The sequence below is a fragment of the Manis pentadactyla genome, chromosome 1, assembly GCF_030020395.1.
Source record: "Manis pentadactyla isolate mManPen7 chromosome 1, mManPen7.hap1, whole genome shotgun sequence".
In the NCBI taxonomy this organism is placed as follows: Eukaryota; Metazoa; Chordata; class Mammalia; order Pholidota; family Manidae; genus Manis; species Manis pentadactyla.
In genome coordinates this window covers 179,475,594-179,495,098 of record NC_080019.1, presented here as the reverse complement: position 1 = coordinate 179,495,098, position 19,505 = coordinate 179,475,594, and the positions used below count along the sequence as shown (strand labels likewise).

Genomic DNA, 19,505 nt, shown 5'->3' with positions numbered 1-19,505 from the left:
TCTAGAAACTGAACTATCAGGGTTACTACAAAAGTACTATGTTTTTCATTCAATTTAACAGGCAGAAGATCAACTTGGGTTTGAGTCTTAGGTCTGCCATTAACTGGCTTTGTAATTCTGAGCAAGTCCCTTTGCTACTTGAAATAGAATGAAGGCAGAGGGCTGGATGATCTCTAAGGTCCCCTTCTTCCCTAAGCTTCTGTTTCCAAATTCTAAACTCATCAAGAGTTAGATCTGGCCTCTGGCCACCCCTGCAGCTGTCACACATACATCTAATCAACTGGCAAATCACCTTGGCAGTTTCCCTATTTCTGTAATAGATACTTTGCAATGCTGCCACTAGAACAAAGAGATTTTCTGCAGGCGGTGGATGCAGCACTCTGAGAACCAGGAGCGCACTTTCCAGTTGCATGCTGCAAACTACTCATGCCTGCTCTATTCTATGAAACCCTTGACTTTTCAGATGACTGGTAACTTTTAAGGTAGGTCTGTCAAGGGAGGTTTTCAAGCTATGAAGTATAAATCAAAATATTAAGTAAAATAATGCTTTCATGAGAGATTTTGCCTGGTGAACCTAGTTTGTGTTTTTCAGCAAAGCGTATTTCATATCCTTTGCTTGCATGCAACAGCTGGAAGTTGGTCATTCAGTTGAGCAACTTTCCATTTAGAGGAAAACCTGTGGCCTCAACTCCTCACACTTGATTCATTTGTTCTGAAAAGCCAGCACATTTGTGTTGTGTTGACCATTGCTCAGGAGAAAATGGAGTTGTGCTTCTGGAGAGGTGGCAGCAGCCACAGAGAGGGAGCCTCTGACATCCCAAGGACTCCTCGGCTTTTTGTTGCCCATGTTGCCTTCTCCCCTGGCTCCAGCCACCTGCCCACCACAGATCAAAGTAACACAGGAACTATTGTAGGAAAAAAGCTATTTTCAAACCAAGTTCTGGACTTGGCTGGGGGGAAAAGAACACACTTTTAGCTTAAAACTTTAAAGTGAAGATGGCATTTTTCCTATTTTGGAGTGACTACCGAGTCCTTGCGAGGAATCAGAATGCTCTCTCTGGGATTCCTCCCGCAATTCTAATCCACCATGCTGTCGGCATGGGTGCTACTGAGATTCAGGATTACAAAGTTTATAAAGTCAGAGTTTAGATTTCAGGCATATTTACTCCAAGCCCTTGTACAAGAAGTACAATTATATACTCTTTTCAGTTATTTATTTAAGGGTTAGAAAGTGTGTTGTTACTAAAAGGGAAGCAACATAAATCTCTTCCTGTAAAGAAATACTGTGGGGCACCCAGGCCCCACTGAGACAAACAGCGGAGTAACAGAAGGCTGAGGAATCTCTCCTGGAGATCCACTGCATTTTCCTCGGCTTTTAATATAGTGCATCTATGGGCTTCCCCTGCTCAGGCACCACAGCTAAATGCACACACTTTCACGATCACACTCTGGAGACTCAGCCTTGGACTGGACCATCTTGATGGGTTTTAAGAATTTGTCAGGCAAAAAATACTACCCTGTGTGAACTGATAGGATTTTTATTAGTTCTGACCCTGCTGAGTCTCCACACTTTCAGATGTTTGGTTTTCTCTTTAGTAGCAAAACTGGGTGATCTGTGGGTCCTTAAGACTCCAGGGAGCACACTGGGCATCCATTTTCTTACATGGGAGTTCCCTGCAGTCATGTAGACAGGGACCCACTGCGTGTCCCCTCTGCTCCAGATACTCTTCCATACAGGGCCGTGGCTAGTTCTTCAAAATCCTGGGAAGCAGAAACCATTGCCTTTACCCTGCAGATGAGGAGACTGAGGCACGGAATGATTAAATGACCCACTCAGGGTCATGCTGCTAGTAAATAATCGGGATTGAATGTATGCCTGATCTCAAAACCCATTCCCATTTTTTTCTTAAAAGAAAAACTGAGCAGCCTTTGATCACTGATGCTATTAGCACAAGGAAAGCGATTCCTTCTCTTTCTGATTGTTTACCTTTCCTCCCTACAAGATAGAAAGTAAGCTCGAGGTTGCCAGGACCTTGTTTCATTTATTGCTGTACTGCCAGCGTGGAGACCAGCACCTGCTATGGAGTGAGGAGGGCTTCAACACAGTACATGAATGAAGAGAGATGGAACAGCCCATGCAGGGGCTCGGTCCTCACCAATGCACCAGCGCAGGGGCTGGTCTTCTCTGACTATAGCCTTTGCACCTAGTGGCCTGCCAAGTCATGGTTACCAGGTTCTGATAAACCAGGTGAGGCTCGAGGGCAGTGTGTTCTCAGAAGGCTCCTGCCGCCAGGCTGCCCGCCCTTTGTTATAGGCATCTGTTATTGCAGTGAGCAGCACTGTAGGAATCCTTTGACCTTCCCCACAGCTGGGCTATTACCATCTCTAAACTGAGCTTTCCTGTGCAACCAGTAAAACAAAATCTTGGTCATGACCCACAACACTGATTTGACAGTCCAGAGTTTAAAAATCATTTAGTTAGATCCTGAAATATCCAGGCTTCTTCAGCTATTTCCCTGTCCCCCTTCAGCACATTGCCATTATCAGCCCACCTGATATCTTAGATCAAATTAGCTTGTTAATAAATTTCACATTCAAGTCACAAACAACCCTGGGATGTTCCACCAGTGTTCTTTCCCTTATAATTTCTCCAGAGAATAGCACCTGAAACTCAATTTCACTTCCATTTCCCTGTCTCCAGCCAGCCTGGACATGTCTAGAAATTCATAGCAACTTTTGGATGGAAATGGGTTTGTAATGTCCAATTCAATAAGCATTTATTGACTGTCCCCAGCATACCAAGCCTAAAAGGTAAATATAAGCACAGAGACCATCACTGGGCAGATGGCCACCTCTGTACCATTAGCTGGAAATTGTTCGGCAGACATCTATTATGTTAAACAACAAAATACTTCTCCACTGCCACCTCATTACTCAGCCTTGCTATAATCCTGGATTTCTTTGAAGTGTGTTTGCAAAGCTCCATTACTTAACAATATATATAGAGGCAAAAGATTCTTTATAGTGGAATGTCAGAATAGCATGAGCATATCCCTGGACAGAACGGCGAGGGGCTAAGACCACTATGGAAAAAAGTAAGCCCTCACTAGACCTCAGTGAAATGACACTTTTGCATGGGCAGAGGTAAGGTAGAACCTAATTACGCAAACCATTTGAGGAGTGAACAAAAGCAACTTTGGGGAAAGCTGTTTATGCCATTTACTAAGGTACCCATGTCGGCTTTGTCAGCATTAATATAGAATTAGGGATATTAGACTGATTCCTCATCAAGGGAGGCTTTACAATTTAAGTTAGCAATCCCAGCTCCTCTGCTATAGAAAAAAGTGGTGGAGTTTCCTTTCCTAGAAAGATGAGTCAGACAAGGAGGGTTCCAAGTATCAAAATCTGGATGAGAAATGAGGAGGGGGCCAGGCATTGCTCTTCCATCCTCAGTCTTGTCTTCTTTATCAATAATTTGGATGAAGCCACAGAAGCCATGTTTCTCCAATAATGCTGAGGGATGGAACTGACAAACTGGACAAAATAATTTATATGCCAGACATGTTAGAATACTGGGATGGAATGAAATAAGAAAAATCTAATAGATACAAAGTAGTCTGACACTCAGGTTTACCAAGTCACCTGCTCAGCTAATGGCAATCCTTGAAAATAGGTGTGGAGATTTTGAGCCAACTTTGTACATGCGTACTACACAGAGTGCACCATTTAGGGAGGAGACCAGGCCTAGTAGCCTTAGACTAGGGAGCTGAATGTGCATCAGTTAGATCACATCTGCAGTGTTATGGACCATTCTGGATGACCTATTTGATACAGACCATTACTCGCTGGAGTAAATCCAGAGGAAGACAACCAGGATATGGAAAGGTCTGAAAATACATTAATACACGGAATAGCTAGAGAAACAGAGGACTTCTAACCTAAGCAGAGAAAATTAAGAGAAAAGACAAGACAACTGTCTTCAAATACTTATAGCCTTAGGGGTTGCCATTGGTCAAAGGTGGTAATACAATTTGAAGAGTAAAATGAATACTTGACATGTATGGATTATAGCCCATTAAATAATAAAATAACCCATGAGCCAATGCTAATAACTAATTTCTAAGCCTTAGAGTCTAAAGGCTAGCAAATGGAAAGAGGAGGAAAGTTGTTCTGTTTATAAATGGGTAAATTGAAGCTACCTTCCTCAGGTCTAATATATAAAAGAACCTGCTGACAGTTAGTTAATAAACAATAAACTGGGAAGGCAGAACTCTACTCAAGAACTTTAAAAGATCCTCACGGTCTGCCAAATAATTGTGCACTCTTATTCATGGTATCTATAAACTTTTATTCGCCTCTAATGGGGATGGGGAATTAACTTTTCCTGCCAAGTAAACACATTTTACTTAATTTTCCCAATGACTCCGTGAGATGGGTATTATCTTTGTCTTACAGATAGGGAAATTAAGGTGCAGTATAACTCATAGAGTGTGATAGAGGGGTAAGTCCCAGAGCTTGGATTTGAACCCAGTTGTGTCCAAATTCCTTCCACCCCACTGCAGCACACAAAATGCACACACAGTGCCTGTAGAGGTGTCACAGCAGCTCCAGTCAGTCCGCTGTGAAGTTTAATGGTTATATTTTCCTCATATACCCAGGCAAGCAGTGCCACTATTATAATTCTTCTGGATTAGAACAGGAAGACTAGGGCCTTTTCTGGAAACCCTAAAATGACCCCAATCCATGTGAGGGGTCTCTGCTCCATCCCCTCCCCACCACTGCCCTTATCTGTCCTTCTGTTGAATATGGTTCAGTTTACCTGACTCATCCATGTTGTCATCTTTCTCTTCTTCAGAGTCTGTTCACCTGACCACTTGGAAACCAATGGACACCAGTTTCCTGGTCTTCTTATATAATCAGAGGAAAATTTAACAGTGTTGATAACATCTATGAATTCAACGTTACCAATTAACGGTTCTCTGATGGAGGGGAGTATCCACTGTGGACACACGGCTTTCCTGTTATTATTGTTCTGTGAGAAGAGTGGGAACATTCTAAATCACAGTGCATGATCACAGACATGCCTTGTCTTTATTTTATTCTGAATGTGATTATTTCTAAGTGATTTTCCAGGTTTCATGTATGGAGCGCAGAATTTCTCATCATCTCCTGGCCTGCTGCCCATGTTTTCTAAGACCTGAGGAAGTAGTTGGGGGTTACTGTTCCCAACAGCCCAGGTTCTCCAGCTGACTGAAGCTTTCTGATGGAGGTAAGGAAACTTCCAGACTTCTTCAGAATATTTAAGAACATAAGGTTTGTATGTTTGGCTGCTTTCAGAACGTGTGTTTCAGCTGCCTCTTGATTCTGGAGTTTCTGAGATCAGGGACTGCATACCCTCTGTTCATTCATTCCCCAAGTCCTTCCTGAGTGTCTGTGTACTGTGGGCCAGGGGGACAGCAGTGAAACAGACAGACACAACCCCTGCCTGCATCAGGCCTTAACAGCCTGGCTATAGAGACACACACGAAACGAAAATTACACAAATAAAGATTCACACTCAACGAATAGTGCACATCTTTCTACAGTATCCAGCACAGAGCTTGGCACGTGATAGGTGCTTTTTCATGAAAGTGTTATTAATGTTTCTGTGCAATGTGCAGAAAGCCTGGCCAGCTGAGTTAATCTTAGCGTTGGGAATTTAGTGCTTTGACTTTTCGAGCAGGGAAAACATGACCGAATCAGGGAGATGTAGGTTCCAGCTCCTACTTTTCTCCTAATTACTACACTTTTCTTGGGTGAATCACTCAGCCATTCTAGGCTTCAGTTTCCTTACTTGTAGAATAGGTGTAAATACCAGGATTCCTCATTAATAGCAAAATGCTTCCTGGCAGAGGAGGTCTAACCTACCCTCACTCACCTTGCCAGAAGACAAGGAATGGCTGGAGCCAAAGGTTTCCTGAGACAGAGGACTCTAGCACAGGTATCTGTGCCTAAGTCAGGCTGTGGGAAGATGCAGTAGTAGCTAGAAAGGACGAAGCCCTTCAACCCAGGAAACTAATAAGGCTATGTCTGAACGTGTGGGACACTGCACTTCACTTACCACCCACTGACTGTTTAAAAAAAAACACTTTCATTTATAGTATATTCTAGGTTTTGTTTCTAAACAATAGATCAAAAAAGGAAGTACAGAAATGGTTTCCTTTGTATGTTTTTACAAGTGGAAAAAATAATTTTCCATCCATTCTGATAGTCGGTCAAAAATTGTTCAGCAACTTGAAGGCAGGATGTCAGACAGAATTCCTTGAATGTTCTTGGACACTAGTCCAGAGCGTGATTTAGCACTGTGATCTTGGGAGGTCTGGGGGTAGTTTTCTTTTGCCAGTAAGAAAAAAATTAGGAGCAATCTTAATGACTGTAGATCATCTTTTAAAACCCCCATAACTCAGAAAACTAAAGTAAAGCAAGGACACAGTTGCCAGAGGCTGAAGTTGTAGGGCAAAATACTAGGTCTAGATAAATTTGGGCCAAACTTTGAAAATCTCTATCTTCATTAATAAAATCACTACTATGCAGCAAAAGGTCATCTATACACTTCCAACTCTGAGGTGAGCAAATGAGAGCAGGGTTGGATATGCGCATTCAGAGAGTTAAGCTCTTCCCCAGCTGCAGCAAGTGCACTGAGTCTGTCCCCTTGCTTTTGCTCCCCATCAGAGCTCCTAACTTCGGCTTGTTTGTTCCAGAATGTGAGAGAGGCTTTCTCACAAGACTACTACATCCCTACATACTGCTTCATAAAGCACTTCTTGGTCCTCTGCCCTCAGGAACTGAGACCCAGTTATCTGGCCAGAGAAGACATCATGTCCACCGGAGCCCTTTGAGACAGGAGGCTCCCAGCAACCTGCATCTCTGTGGCCATTTCCCAAATCAGTGGTCTTGGTCTAACTGTGAGCCAAGCCCATTCAAATCATTATAAATATGAGCCAGTCACAGCCATTTAGATCTCAGGAAACTATCCCAGCCTCCACTCCCTGAGGTCTATCCTCCCAGGAGGCAGAGCAGCCCAGGCAGCCAGGACACTCAGACTCTCACTCCTTGCCCTCAACACCTCTGCTCAACTCTCACGCCGGGGGGTGGTCTGGCTGGCTGCCCCACCTTCTGACCCCTCAGACAAGAGCTCCACGCTGTGACACACCTCCTCCAGCCCTGCTCTTTCCCCTTTGGTGGGCACACAGAGACAACCGGCTCCCGAGGCAAGGCTCCACAGTGGGAGGAATTCCTCTGGGGGGTTAACTCTCCAGGGCGGTTAAGCCAATAAGTCTGGGGGAAGGAAGGTTGGGGCTCTGTCCTACCTTGTCACTGTCCACGGTGTTCTGAGAGGTCCTAGATGCAATGGAGATGGTATCGGGCTGGCTGCTCCCATCCCCCTGGCTGTCAACATCTTCTACTCCATCCCTGCAGGAAGAAGAGAGAAAAAAAAAAACCAGGGGTGGGGGTGGGGGGAAAGCACTGTGGGTTTAGAGCATACAAGGATTTCCAGCTGGGCTGCAGAGGAGAGCTCAGCACTTTACAGCAGGGATTTGTCTAAAATTATCCCACTAAAGGGAGCAGCCCCTCTGTGGTTTTCAAAGATGTTACCTTTTGTACTTAGTAAACACATGATCACTATGTTGACACCTGACTGCAAAATGACTCCTTCTCCATAATGTCTCTGGCCCATGGAACAAAGGGGACAACTATTAGTTATATTTTACTGGGGATGGGTCTATAACGGGCAGTAGGAAGAAGTGTATCTTGTTTAGAACCTACACTTCTATCCAACTGACTGGGTCATCTCCCACAATCCCAGAGTTCAGGATATTCAAATCGTTTTTCTGTATACTGTACTAGGATGGGGGTCAGTTTATGACTGGCCAATAAAGAAAAAGGAACCGATAAGAGAGTTTTTGACTTGGGTTTCTTCTACTCAAGGAGATGGGGTGGGATATTTTCTCCAGGGGAGATTATCTTTGGGAAGTTCCTGGTGGTGGATGCTCAGCTCCTGGTTATGGAGGAAGAGTTTACTGCCTTCATTTTGGTGAGTCTTGTTGATCTCATGCTTATTTATGGCAACTTCTTAGCAACACAGAAGGCCAAGACATCTCCTCAAAGACAGAAGAGTCACAGATTCTCCAGCAACTTTTGAGCCAGCTGTGCTCCGAGCATATGATAAGACAGGCTCCCAAGTGCACTCCTGGCAGTTGGACCCCTTCCCGGGCCCCTGGACCAAATAGCTGTCCCATTCACACGCTCTTTCAACTCCCCAGCTTTGGGACTGTGTCCTGTTGTTGCACTGAATTCAATGCCAGCACCAAGCGGGATAAATGTCTGGGAAGTGGTGAAGGCTGAATGGTCTGTGTCAGGAAAAACTGGAGATGTGTGCCAGGGGTTGGACAAACTAGTGCAAAATGACAGCTCTTCCCATGGAAGCTTTCATAAAAGTCACACTCCTGATGCTGCTTTTGGAGAAGTAATGGCATTAGGGGAAAGGGGAACTTTACCACATGGGCAAAATCCCCCCCACATGGAAGCTGCTGCACAGAGTCAAATCCATTACAATCTGGTATACGTGGACATGCACACACATGCAGGCACCTATATGATGCATATGTATATACACAGTGACTTCTGGTCATAAAATGTGTCTTCTCCCACCCAGGACACATCAACATCGGCTGCTCTCCATTACCACTTGCGGGCTTGGGAAATGCCAACTTATTTTAATAATAAAATAAGCCACACAGTTCATAGGAAGGAAAATCTGCTGTAAAAAGAAATTATGCAATGCACTTCAAAACCAAAAATAAAGGACTTTGAGATCATCTGTTACTGTAGATATCTGGGCCACTGCTCCCCACCATTTGTAGACAATTGAGAGTTGGCTGTACTTTCTGCTTCCCACTTTTCTGGCCCAGTGTGGGCCCTTCTGGTCCACTCTAGATGAAGCCCATTCTGGGGATGTGAGGAGCCCATCCAGGCATGTGGGCAGTATTTCCCAAGCCAATCCACGCCTCCGTAAGTGCTGTCCCCATGTCCGGGGAGGCAAGCCAATGAAATTACAGACTGCCTGGCTGTTCTTTGCAGTCTGCTAAGGTTTCTCACCTTCTCATCACAGGACAATGAAAGAGAAAAGGTGGGGGTAGTTTCAATATCTGTCCATCCCATGTTCTAGAGATGCTCAAACTCTCCTACTGTAGGAAAAAGGGGCTCTTTCATGGAGTAATCCTAGCCAACCTCTTCTGAAAATCCTTTCTCACCAGAGCCCTGGACCTTTATAACTGTTCTTTATAACTGCTTCCATTCTGCCTTCCTTATTAAAGTAGGGGCTTATTGCAGTCGAGTCTGTCTCTAGTGCTGAACTAGATCTGCTCTTACCTGGACTCTGGACAGAGGTAACCGAAACCAAAATAACTCCTCCTCCAGACACAGGCATGATTTGTCCTTCCTGACTGAGGGACGACCTTATGCTGCCATGCAGGGCTTGGGGTTTCTGCCCCATGGAGGTACCTCTCTACCTTAGCCACAACCCTTCTTCTGGCCATTGCTTCCAGCTGGACTAATAAAGCTGCTGTTCTGCAGGCCCTGTGGTGGCTCTCCAGCCTGCACACCCTGGTTGGCACCAAAGGACCAATGAATCTGGATGTATCCCACCCATCATTAGCGGGGTAGAGGACAGTCTGTTACCACCAGTGACATCACCCTCAGAACTCTAAGCATTTTATTTTTTTCAAAGTTGACACAAAGCTTTTGTATGCTTTTGAGGTGCCCTCCAAAAGAGTGGTTGTAGGTGACCATCATGTGGAGACTTGAGAAGAAACACTTTAGAAGTCATCCACTGGTCTAAGGGAAACTGGGATTCAGAAGGGCCCAGAGAGATGATGATACAACATTTAAGTCCTTTTCTGCCTGAGCACATTGCTTATCTCGGATGAATGAAGGGGAGGACTCTTGGGGTTGCAGTAAAAGCTGTAGTGATACCCTTACCATGCCACCCACCAAGTGCTACAGTATGCAAAGCCCTTTCACTGTCTAACCAGCCCAGAGAGCTCCCTACTCAGGGCCCACCTCCTTCCCAAAGCCTTCCCCAGACTCTCTGCTCTGGCACAACCCTGAAGTCCCCCTACTTTGAATTCTTACAGCATTTACTGTCCCTACAGGTGGTATTGGTCCTTCTTCTCTAACTGTTCTATGTGTGAGGCATGATCGTTAGATGGTCCTTGTGGGAATGGACTCATCTTACACTTCTTTTATCTTCTTGAAGCACCTAGCAGTGTGTCTATGAAATGAGAGGTGCTCAGTGAAGCCCTGCTGAATTTACTTGACAGTAACTGGTGAAATGCTTAAAGAGGAGATAACTCATCTTAGGTAGAACTCAGTAGGGCTCCATGGAGAGAGGTGCCACTGTGGAGTGCACCACCCCTGTGGAAGAAAGGTGCACCCCGCTCCCACTCCCGGAAGCGTGTGAGGCAGTGCAGGGGGAGATGCTCATTACCTCTTGCTATTGTTCCTTTGTTTGGCTGGTGTTTTGGGGAGCTGAATTGGCTCCTTTAAAGCTCCTTTCAGGTGAATGATCCTTTCTTGAATCACCTCTCGTATGTTCTTGATCCACTCCTGCTTGGTTTCTATGTTGGAGGCCTGGAGTGCCACAGGGAGAAAGAGTGAGAACCCTTTTTCCCTTCACCCACTGAAATAGTTCTTGACCTTCCTTTTGCAGGTTTAATCCACTGTTTTCAAGGATACAAACGTTTTAGGATTTCATTTCTCAGTTTATACTCATGACTCTTCAATCCCAGGGACAGTCTTCTCCAACCCTTATAACAGGGCTATGACCTCAAGATGCAATGTAGAATTTGTACAGAGGTGCTTTTCCAAGATTTAATAACCTGTAAGGCACTGACAGTACTGATGTTGCTGGAGGATGGGGCAGTATCTGGCAGGAATGAACACTTGAGTTACTAGATACTGGGGTGCACTGGGAGGCAGCAGCTATTCAGCAACCGGTATGGATATAGGTCAGGACACTCAACACCTAGTATGGCAGCATAGACTCATACTGACTCAAAGACAGTTCTGGGTTTTTAGCCTGGTAAACATGTTAATTGAATGCACTGCTGCCATTCCATGAATATCTCATTTGTCCTTGTGGAAACTTCCTCAGGTAATTCTGGCTCATGACAGGTAGAGGCTATGCTAGCAATTCAGAGTGAACCAGTGGAAGTTTTGCCAGGTTAGACCATCTTTTCCTTGGTGACGTGCACTTCTCTGATAAGCAATGACTGGAGGGTGCTCCCTCTGCAGGCTCTCTTCTCAGTAAGATTAACATTACCACTGACACTGACTCCATTCCCAGGCTGTGTGTTGTCTGTGGAGCTGAAATGACTCCTGAAAGCTGTCATCTGGTGAAAGGCCCTTTCCTAACACTCCTCTCAATCAGTACAGTTCCCATGCTATTATGATTTACTAGAGCGTCTAGAATGTAAGTCCCCAGAGGATAGGATCCCTATTTTTTATATAGTTATCAGCACTGAGCAGAATGCCTTTTATAGAGAAGGTGTTCAGGAAAAAAAAGAATGAATGTGGAGTAAATCAAGGTGTCTTTTGTTAAAGGATCAACTGTCCTTGCCACTTGAAGGTTGGACAGAACATTTAACTGGGCCCTGTTATGGAAGCCCAGTGGGCCACTCCCTGTCTTCTTCCCTCTGCTCATACAAGTACATGGACTTGGGAGACCACTCATCTTTGAGGTTTTGAGTCTATTTCCATGACAGAATTGGCTTCCCAATACTCATGCAGTGCTGCCTTCCCCAAGAGAGGCCCAGTGGCTCAGTGGCATCTCCAGGTCCCATTTTTTAGATGTAACGCACCCATAGCCCTCTATCCCACCCCTGGTCTTGTGCCAGCAGAGAGCAGTGCTTACCTTCAGCACTGTCTTGTTGTCTGAGGAGGGGGTGCGCCCAGACCACAGGGCGAATTTGCAGGGATCGCCCTCCACGTGCTCTGTCACACCCAGCTCTGAGGTCTGTAGACAGGAAATGCCTGTGAGAGGCGGGGAAGGGGAGGGCAGTGGGGAAACTTAGGGCTGGGGTGGGAAGGGAAAGGTAACAAAGAGGAGAGGACCGAGGGAGGGGCTCTGTCAATCAAACTTCAACAGACTGGATATTTTGTTCATCTACCCAGGATGAAAGGACCTACAGGCACGTGCCTGCTTAGCAGGTAGCAGGGAGGGAAGGTGAAGAGGGAGGCACTAAAAGCAAACAGGAAGAAGAACTGTCAACTCTAAAGTGCAGAAGTGGGAGGAAGGGGAGCTTTCCAAATAGGAGGCATTGTCCAGGATGCTTTTGGCTTGGTGCCCGGGGGAGAGATGAGCTGAATGTTCCCTTCCTGCCCTTAGGGCTCCATGAAAACAGGGGGTCTTATCTTACCCCACCTGCCCCACCTACCAGTAGCTTGTTCTTGTAAACATATTTTGTGTGTCCTGAAGAGTCTTTGATCTCCTTGCTAAAAACCAAGGAGATCTCAAAGAGGAACAAGTGGCGCTCCCGCCCTTTCCGGATCAGCGACTTGGGGTCCCACACTTGAAAGGCATCCTGGAGAATCAGCTCCCCCTGCACGTCCAGGTTCTCGTCGAACCCTGAAAAACACCCATGTCCACCCTGTGGAGCTTCTCGAGCCCCACTTCCTGGGCGCCATGCTCCACTCCCCTCTTGGAGAAAGGCCTCCCTAACTGAGCTCTCAGCTCCCATGCGTTCCTCTCTCCTGGGTGATTCCTGAGACTCCTGAACACTTGAACAGACAGTTCTTCAGAACTGTAATCAGATTCTCCCACCCTGCACCAGGCCTCCTATGAATAACCAGCAGTGAAATCTCCTCAGATGTCTTCTGCAACCTCCCCTCTCCCCCTGCTGGCCTGGGATGCCTAGCGAGGACGAGCCCCATAGCTCCTTCTCCTGCTGCAGCTCCCACTGTCCCTGACTCGGAGCTCCAGGTCAGGCTGAGGGCAACGCCGCATGACTGCATGCCCTTGGCTCCACTTCCCTTGTTATGGCTTTGTTTTTTATATTCCATTCCTAGGACTCTTCCCTTTGATTGTTCTGCACAGCACAGTGCACAAGCCCTCAATAGTTTATGTTTATGCCAGTTTAAATCGTTAACAGAAGCTCTGAAACTTTAGTGTGCATAAGAATCACTGAAGGGTTTGTCAAAACACAGATTCGTGTCCACCCCTCACCCCTGAAGAGACAGAATTCAGGAAATATTGGAGGGAGCCCATGAATTTGCACTTCTGAAGCTCCCAAGCGTTCCTGCTGCTGGTCCACAGACTGCACTTGGAGTGCCTGCATCCCGAATATAGGTCAGGGAAAGGCGGGAGGAGAAGAGTGCTTATGGAGGAAGACACCCAGGCATGGGAGTGGCGGGGCAGGTACAAAAAGAAATGAAAGGGGTGGAGAAATTGTGACAACAGGGATACATTCTGATGGTTAGTGCTCTGTCTGGAGAAGGTAACCAGAGCTCTTTTGCATGAAGAATTGGGGTCCCTGTGCTAAGTAAGGGTGGTCCAGCAAGTACTGAGACCAGACCAGGTCTTTCAGATAGGGGGTTGGGGTGGGGCGGGGAGGTGGTGGGGGAGAGGGAGACCAGAGATGTACATATGTACAAGAGTACACTCCTCCCTTAACACCTGTTTGCCAGCCCAGACTGAGTCTCAACTCATCTAAAAATTTCCCCCCTAGAATAGCTGTTCCACCCATCTGCTTTGTGCTATTAGGAGAATTTTGCTGGAGTCTCTCTGTACCAGGTTTCTGGGTCCCATGGTTCCAGTGGGCTAATGTACTTCTCTGAAGCCCTATCAGGTTTATCTGGTAGGCTTTTCTCACCTGCAAGCGAGGGTATGTGAAGGTACTTAATGCCATTGAACTGTACACTTAAAAATGGTTAGAATGGTAAACTTTGTTATGTATATTTAACTACAATAAAAAAAGAAGCCATAAGGCTTAAGATGTTGGGTGTGTGTGTGTGCACATGCACACACACACACACAGGATTTCTGCTTACTCGGATGACAAATGCAATGCAAATGCTGTGCAGAGGAGCAGGGCTGCTGTGGGTCAGGGTTCCAGTACATTTATGGTAAGGATGGTGGCCTGCCCTAGACTACCTCACTGGCAGCAAGTTGTCCACATGTCTGAAACACCTTAGGCCTGGTCCTACCTGGAAGCAGTTGTCAGCTGAGCTGGCCCCTGCGAAGCTTCTCTCACTTACCCCGAAGACCACTGTAACAACTTGCCATTTCATCTCTCTTCCAGCCTTGCCCCTTGCCCGATTTCATGCCACTTCCCTCCCAAGAAGCAAGTCCCCTGGTCTTAAGAAAGAAGGAGCCTCTGCCAGGGAGGCTGGGAGGACAGCTACCTTCCAGCATGCTGACATGCATGGCATCATTGGCTTTCTTTGGGACACTAAGCATCACCTCCAGGCCATCCTTGAGCTCCCCCTTCCCTTCTTCACAGCAAGTTAAAAGTTCCTGGGGAAAAAGTTCAGACATAATTAGAATCATTCCCTTCAACTTCCCCTCTCCCATCACCTAGCCCATCAAGGCAATTAATCACCAGCTTTGTTCTCTGTAATGGTTCCCTCTAAGCTATAAGGAAAGTGGGGTAAGAGGAGTTATCTCCAAAGAAATTAACTACCATTTTTCCCCCAAACTGAGCTTCCTAACTCAATCTAATCCAAAACAACTTGATTCAGCCTAACTTCCAAATGGCTGGCACTGTAAGCCAGCATCTAGGGCATTCTGTCACTTGTCTGCCCTCCTGGAGAAAGGAATACTCCTGAAAAGCACATGCACAGAGGTGTGGTACTATGGCATCATAAGAGAAAACAAATGGTTTGCAAATGCCCAGCACTCCTATATCACTGCACATCTGTTGTTAGCAACACTTTTCTTTATACACCTCTACTGCCTGAATGCAACTTCCACCATACTGGGAGCAACCTGACGCTACAGATATATTGAGCACAAAGAGGTTTACAGCATTTCAGAGTTATAAAAGATGTTTAGGTCATATAGATTAGTTTATAGATCAGGAGTTCCTATCCTGGGGCCAAGAGATGGGTTTCTGGACTAGTCCTTTCATTGTCAGATGGGGAAACTGTGATTAATAGGGTTTCCCCAGCTTACAGAATTCACTGGAAACCATGCAGGGGCTTGAAGTCAGGTCTCTTGAATCCAAGTCTAGTACTATATGTGCCACACCAATGCTTTCTCTCTCATATTCTCTACCACACTAAGACTTCCTGAAGCATGCCCTCTCTTTCAATTCCTTTTTGGAGATAGATCATTACCATCTCCATAAAAGATATCTAGTATCTGGTTGATGAAGAAAAGATAATATTCAACTCACTTAGGAATCATAAAGACCATTTGGAATGATTTTGCACAACTAGAGAAATACTGGCTTTCATTTTTCCTATCAGGGTTATTATATCTTCCTCACTTTGACACTGGGAAGGAAACAGTTAAGGAAAAGATCTGCAACCCATGCTCTCTCCTTCTTGATTGTGGGGTCAGGGATGGGCAGGGGATGGGTTGATGGGTGGGGATGCACTTCCAGGAAAGAAAGAAGTTACTGATTCAAACCTTATAAACATGTTCATGGCAGACCTTCTGGTGAATAAACGAATGGTACTTGCTAGCAGGAGAGTCCTTATCTGTGGAATGCTTTTAGTAGGCTCTATCTGGCCTGTCTAGGACTTCTTAGGGTAAACAAACCTGGAATCTGTGGCTTTTGGGGCATGGTTCCCTAGAAAGTATCACATATGTAATGCAACTATCCAAGTAAAAAATAAGTATCTTTCATGAACAAAATTGCTTTCTTCAGGGATAAGTGCTGTGATGCAACACACATCATTTAGAAACCTTGTACATTAATCCAGGCCATAGCACATCCTGATGCTGTAAGAAAAGACTTGGAAGTATTGGCAGTCCTGGACTTCTCTGTTTTACCTCTGTCTTGGAATTATTTGTAAATAATTAGTAAGATGAGTGATTAGTGAGCATCTGGTATGAAAACCCAATCTTTTGTGTTATGTTGGATACATTCCTATATGAGGAAGGGAGCTTTGAGTGTCAGTGAAGAGGCAGACTACCTAGAGTGCATGTTGGGGTAGTGGAAGGGATCAGCTCTCAGCCCCGTTCTTGGTTCCATCAGTACAATGACTTCATTGTTCAGAAAGTTGCGTCTACTTCTGCCAGCCTGAAGTTCTCTGATTCTCCCCACAGCTTTCCTAATTTTAACCCTCCCAACCTTGTTGTCATACACCATTCAAGGAACTTTTAGGTAGAAACATAAGAGAGAAGTAAGAAATATGCTTCAGTTTGCACTAGAAAGACACCAATTAGTCTAACCCCCAAAGCAATGTGGCAAGTCCACCAATCAACCAGCAAAGCCGTAAGTTCTCCTCGGATCCTTGCCGTAGTTCATGCTAAGGAGAAGGCTCCACACTTAATTCAGGCTCCAGGAGAGCTGTAGCAGATTTACGTGGAGAGTATTGAGCACTCTAACTGACATACGGTTTTCACTTTCACGCAACACCTAAAGTGAGGAGCCCAGAGGATATAGGTAATTAAATACCAACTTACTCGGAATAAAACTGACTTTAATGAGAAAATAAACCCCATGTTATTTATAGTAAAAGCTCAGGAAATTATTTCTCCTTTATTGAACACTTTGCTACTAGCACATTTAGAAGAGGTAAACATGATCTTAAGTCTATTTAAAGTAATTTTACCACTTCTCTATAACTAAAATTCCCACTTTGTCCCCTTTCCCAGTTACCTGCACAGTCATCTCTTCCTAAAATGTGCAGTTACAGAATGAGGGCCCAGAGCCCACCTCTCCACCTGCCTAATGCAAAACACAGAGCAACCTATCCATCTTCCACTTTCTTGTCTGCCACACAATTAATCCCAGGAACCTCAGCCTTATAGGATTAAAAGGGAGAACTGAAAAACTATATTTCTCTTAGACAACTGCAACTTAATTGACTTAAGACACTGGCAGCGTAGCTGGGTGAATTGTTATTTTTTTTAAATTTACAACCCCATCAATTCCTGCAAAGGCTTTGGGATACTTACACTTTAAAGTCACAAAAATAAATTTGAAAAAATCTTCTGGCACAAGAAAAAATCATTTAGAAGGTTAGGTGGGACAGGGAAGGAGAGGATAGTTATACACAGAAAACCGAGCCAAGGAGAGACTATTGTAAGCAGCCACAGAACGCAACTCTACCTGAAACCCAAGGCAAAGAAGGACCAACAGCTCTTGTGATTTAAAGAGAGAGAGCACACCGATTTTTAGAAGAGAATCTCCCACATCCTACTCTGATTTTCTGATAATTTCTGTGAGACTTTATATAAGACACTTCAAAAAACAGAGGATGATACCTTCAAAAGTGGTTCTGCCTGAAACAGCTGAGATGTTCATTGTTATGTCTCACACTAGTTCTTAATAAAGGTCAAGGGCAGGATGCTGCATTGTAATTCTCCAAGTGATTTCTGTAGGGTGGGATGGCTTCAGTGCCTCAAAGCAGAAGCCCACAGTCTCCTCTTGGAGACAGGAGGAGAAGGTTTGAAGGAGGAGGCTGAAGGGAAGCGCGGTGCATGGCCCTGCCCCGACCTCTGCTGGGGAGGAGGGAGGTCCAGGGCACAGGCTCACTGCTGCCCCCACTCTGACCATCAGTGAAGACAAGTGCTAAGCCAGGGAGGCCCCACAGATCAGAATGGTGAACACACTCCAGCGTGACTAGAGCCCAGATGTGAAACTAGACTGGTTTTCAGGTTTAATGAAGCTAGAATGTGTGAATTCTGTAAGTATAGCTGAACATGAGCTGAATTCCATCAGATTTTCTCTGGACCTATACTACTCATAATATGCCTCTCACTATCCCTTTAGCCTATGCATTTGAGGAGCAACCAGCAAAATAATCACTTAGGGAAAACTCCACTTTTACACCTTAAGAATTAATACAGAACTGCCTATAATATCAGTTTCCCTGGCTTTCTGTGGGGAAATGTCATATTTTCAGATTGTCAATGTATCCTTCTCTGAGAAGAATCAGCTCAACTTACTTAATATTTTACATAATTTGACTATTTGACTTAAAAAAAAACATACTGGAAAAAATTCAAATTTCTTGGTTGGTTCCAGAACCCCAATATTGGATCCTACAGACACAGAGTGTCACTGTATTTTAATATGTGCTCTATTTTCTTGCAAAAACTCACGTCTTAACAAACACAGAGGTTAAGGCAATGGTAGGTGCTGCCCTGGCCTCTACCACCCATGTAGACTGGCACTGCCCCCTAAGACCTTGGCTCCTAATCTTATCAGGTACAGGGCCCACCAGGAGGAATTTGCCCCAGATGGATGGACAGGAGAGGCTCTAAGTGTTAGCCAGTGCCTGGGTGGCAATCATTAAAAGTTGTGCAGTGCGGGGTAGGTGTGAAAATAGTTGTAACTTGTTCCTGCTCCCATTTCTCCTTTCTCTCCAGAATAAGCACCTGGAATTTCATGGGTTAGGACATGCAGTCTGGAGCCATCAATGCCAGTGTGGGTTCATCTCTGAAGTTCTGCTCTAGGTAGAAGCAAGGTCTTCAGGGAGAAATCTTTACCTTCCTTGGGCAAAGCTGGGATTCCCTGGGCCAGGTCAGTAGTGGTAGGAGGTGACAAAGAGGGGAAGGGGTGACATAGCGGGGAGAAGGTGACACAGAGGGGAGGGAGGTACCTTCAGGAGTAGTTGGTACTTGGTGATCCTCTGGACGGGTTTAATCAGGTAGGAAGAGATCGAGTTGGCCAGACCATGCCGCTGCTGTATCTCCTGCAGGGATGAAAATGGGCACCATTAGACACAGAGGGGCACGTGTAACTGTGTGTTCTTGGAGAAGAGGAGTAGGATAGGAAGAGAGGAGGAAAGAAAAAATGTACGCAGTTATGAGACAGTGTTCTTTGATGAGGAGAAGGGAGTAGAAAGAGAAACAAAGAGACTAAGATGCAGATATAAACAGAAAAAAAGTAGAGATAGCAGAAGAGAGGCTTTTAGGAAAGAAAGATCTATGAATCAGAAATGGAAATTAAGAAGAGATAGAGAAAGGAAAGGGTAGAAAATGATGATGATGAGATAAGTAACAGACAGAAGGTTAAAGGAGAGGTGAAGAAGTAGAAGTGAAAGGAAATAAACCCCACATGGAGGAAGTAAAGGGGGGTTAAAGAAGAGAATAAAGGGAAGGCAGAGGGTGAGGCTCTGGTTTCTGCTCTGGTGGCTCCTGTGCCCACCTGCCCTCAGTCACCAAAGGACAGGATAGCATAAGGGCACAGATCTATTACCATCCCTCTTCTCTTTGAATTTTACGCATCCTGACTTAGAATCACCACTGTATTCCTTACTTTTTCACTGTGATCAGTGGCACCTCCCTC

At 45.2% G+C, this 19,505-nt stretch overlaps 1 protein-coding gene across 6 annotated transcripts in view; it reads right to left on the bottom strand.

The window, feature by feature from the left end:
* The window catches only part of LOC118922437 (kalirin), a 483,582-nt gene that overhangs the window by 16,056 nt on the left and 448,021 nt on the right, over positions 1-19,505 (bottom strand). For all 6 annotated transcript variants that reach the window (XM_057503419.1, XM_057503422.1, XM_057503431.1 and 3 more), the window contains 6 exons: positions 18,817-18,909; positions 14,443-14,554; positions 12,477-12,667; positions 11,954-12,055; positions 10,529-10,671; positions 7,350-7,452 (listed from right to left, as the gene is read on the bottom strand). In XM_057503419.1, coding sequence (XP_057359402.1) covers positions 7,350-7,452; positions 10,529-10,671; positions 11,954-12,055; positions 12,477-12,667; positions 14,443-14,554; positions 18,817-18,909 — 744 coding nt within the window. The remainder of the gene's footprint in view (positions 1-7,349; positions 7,453-10,528; positions 10,672-11,953; positions 12,056-12,476; positions 12,668-14,442; positions 14,555-18,816; positions 18,910-19,505) is intronic.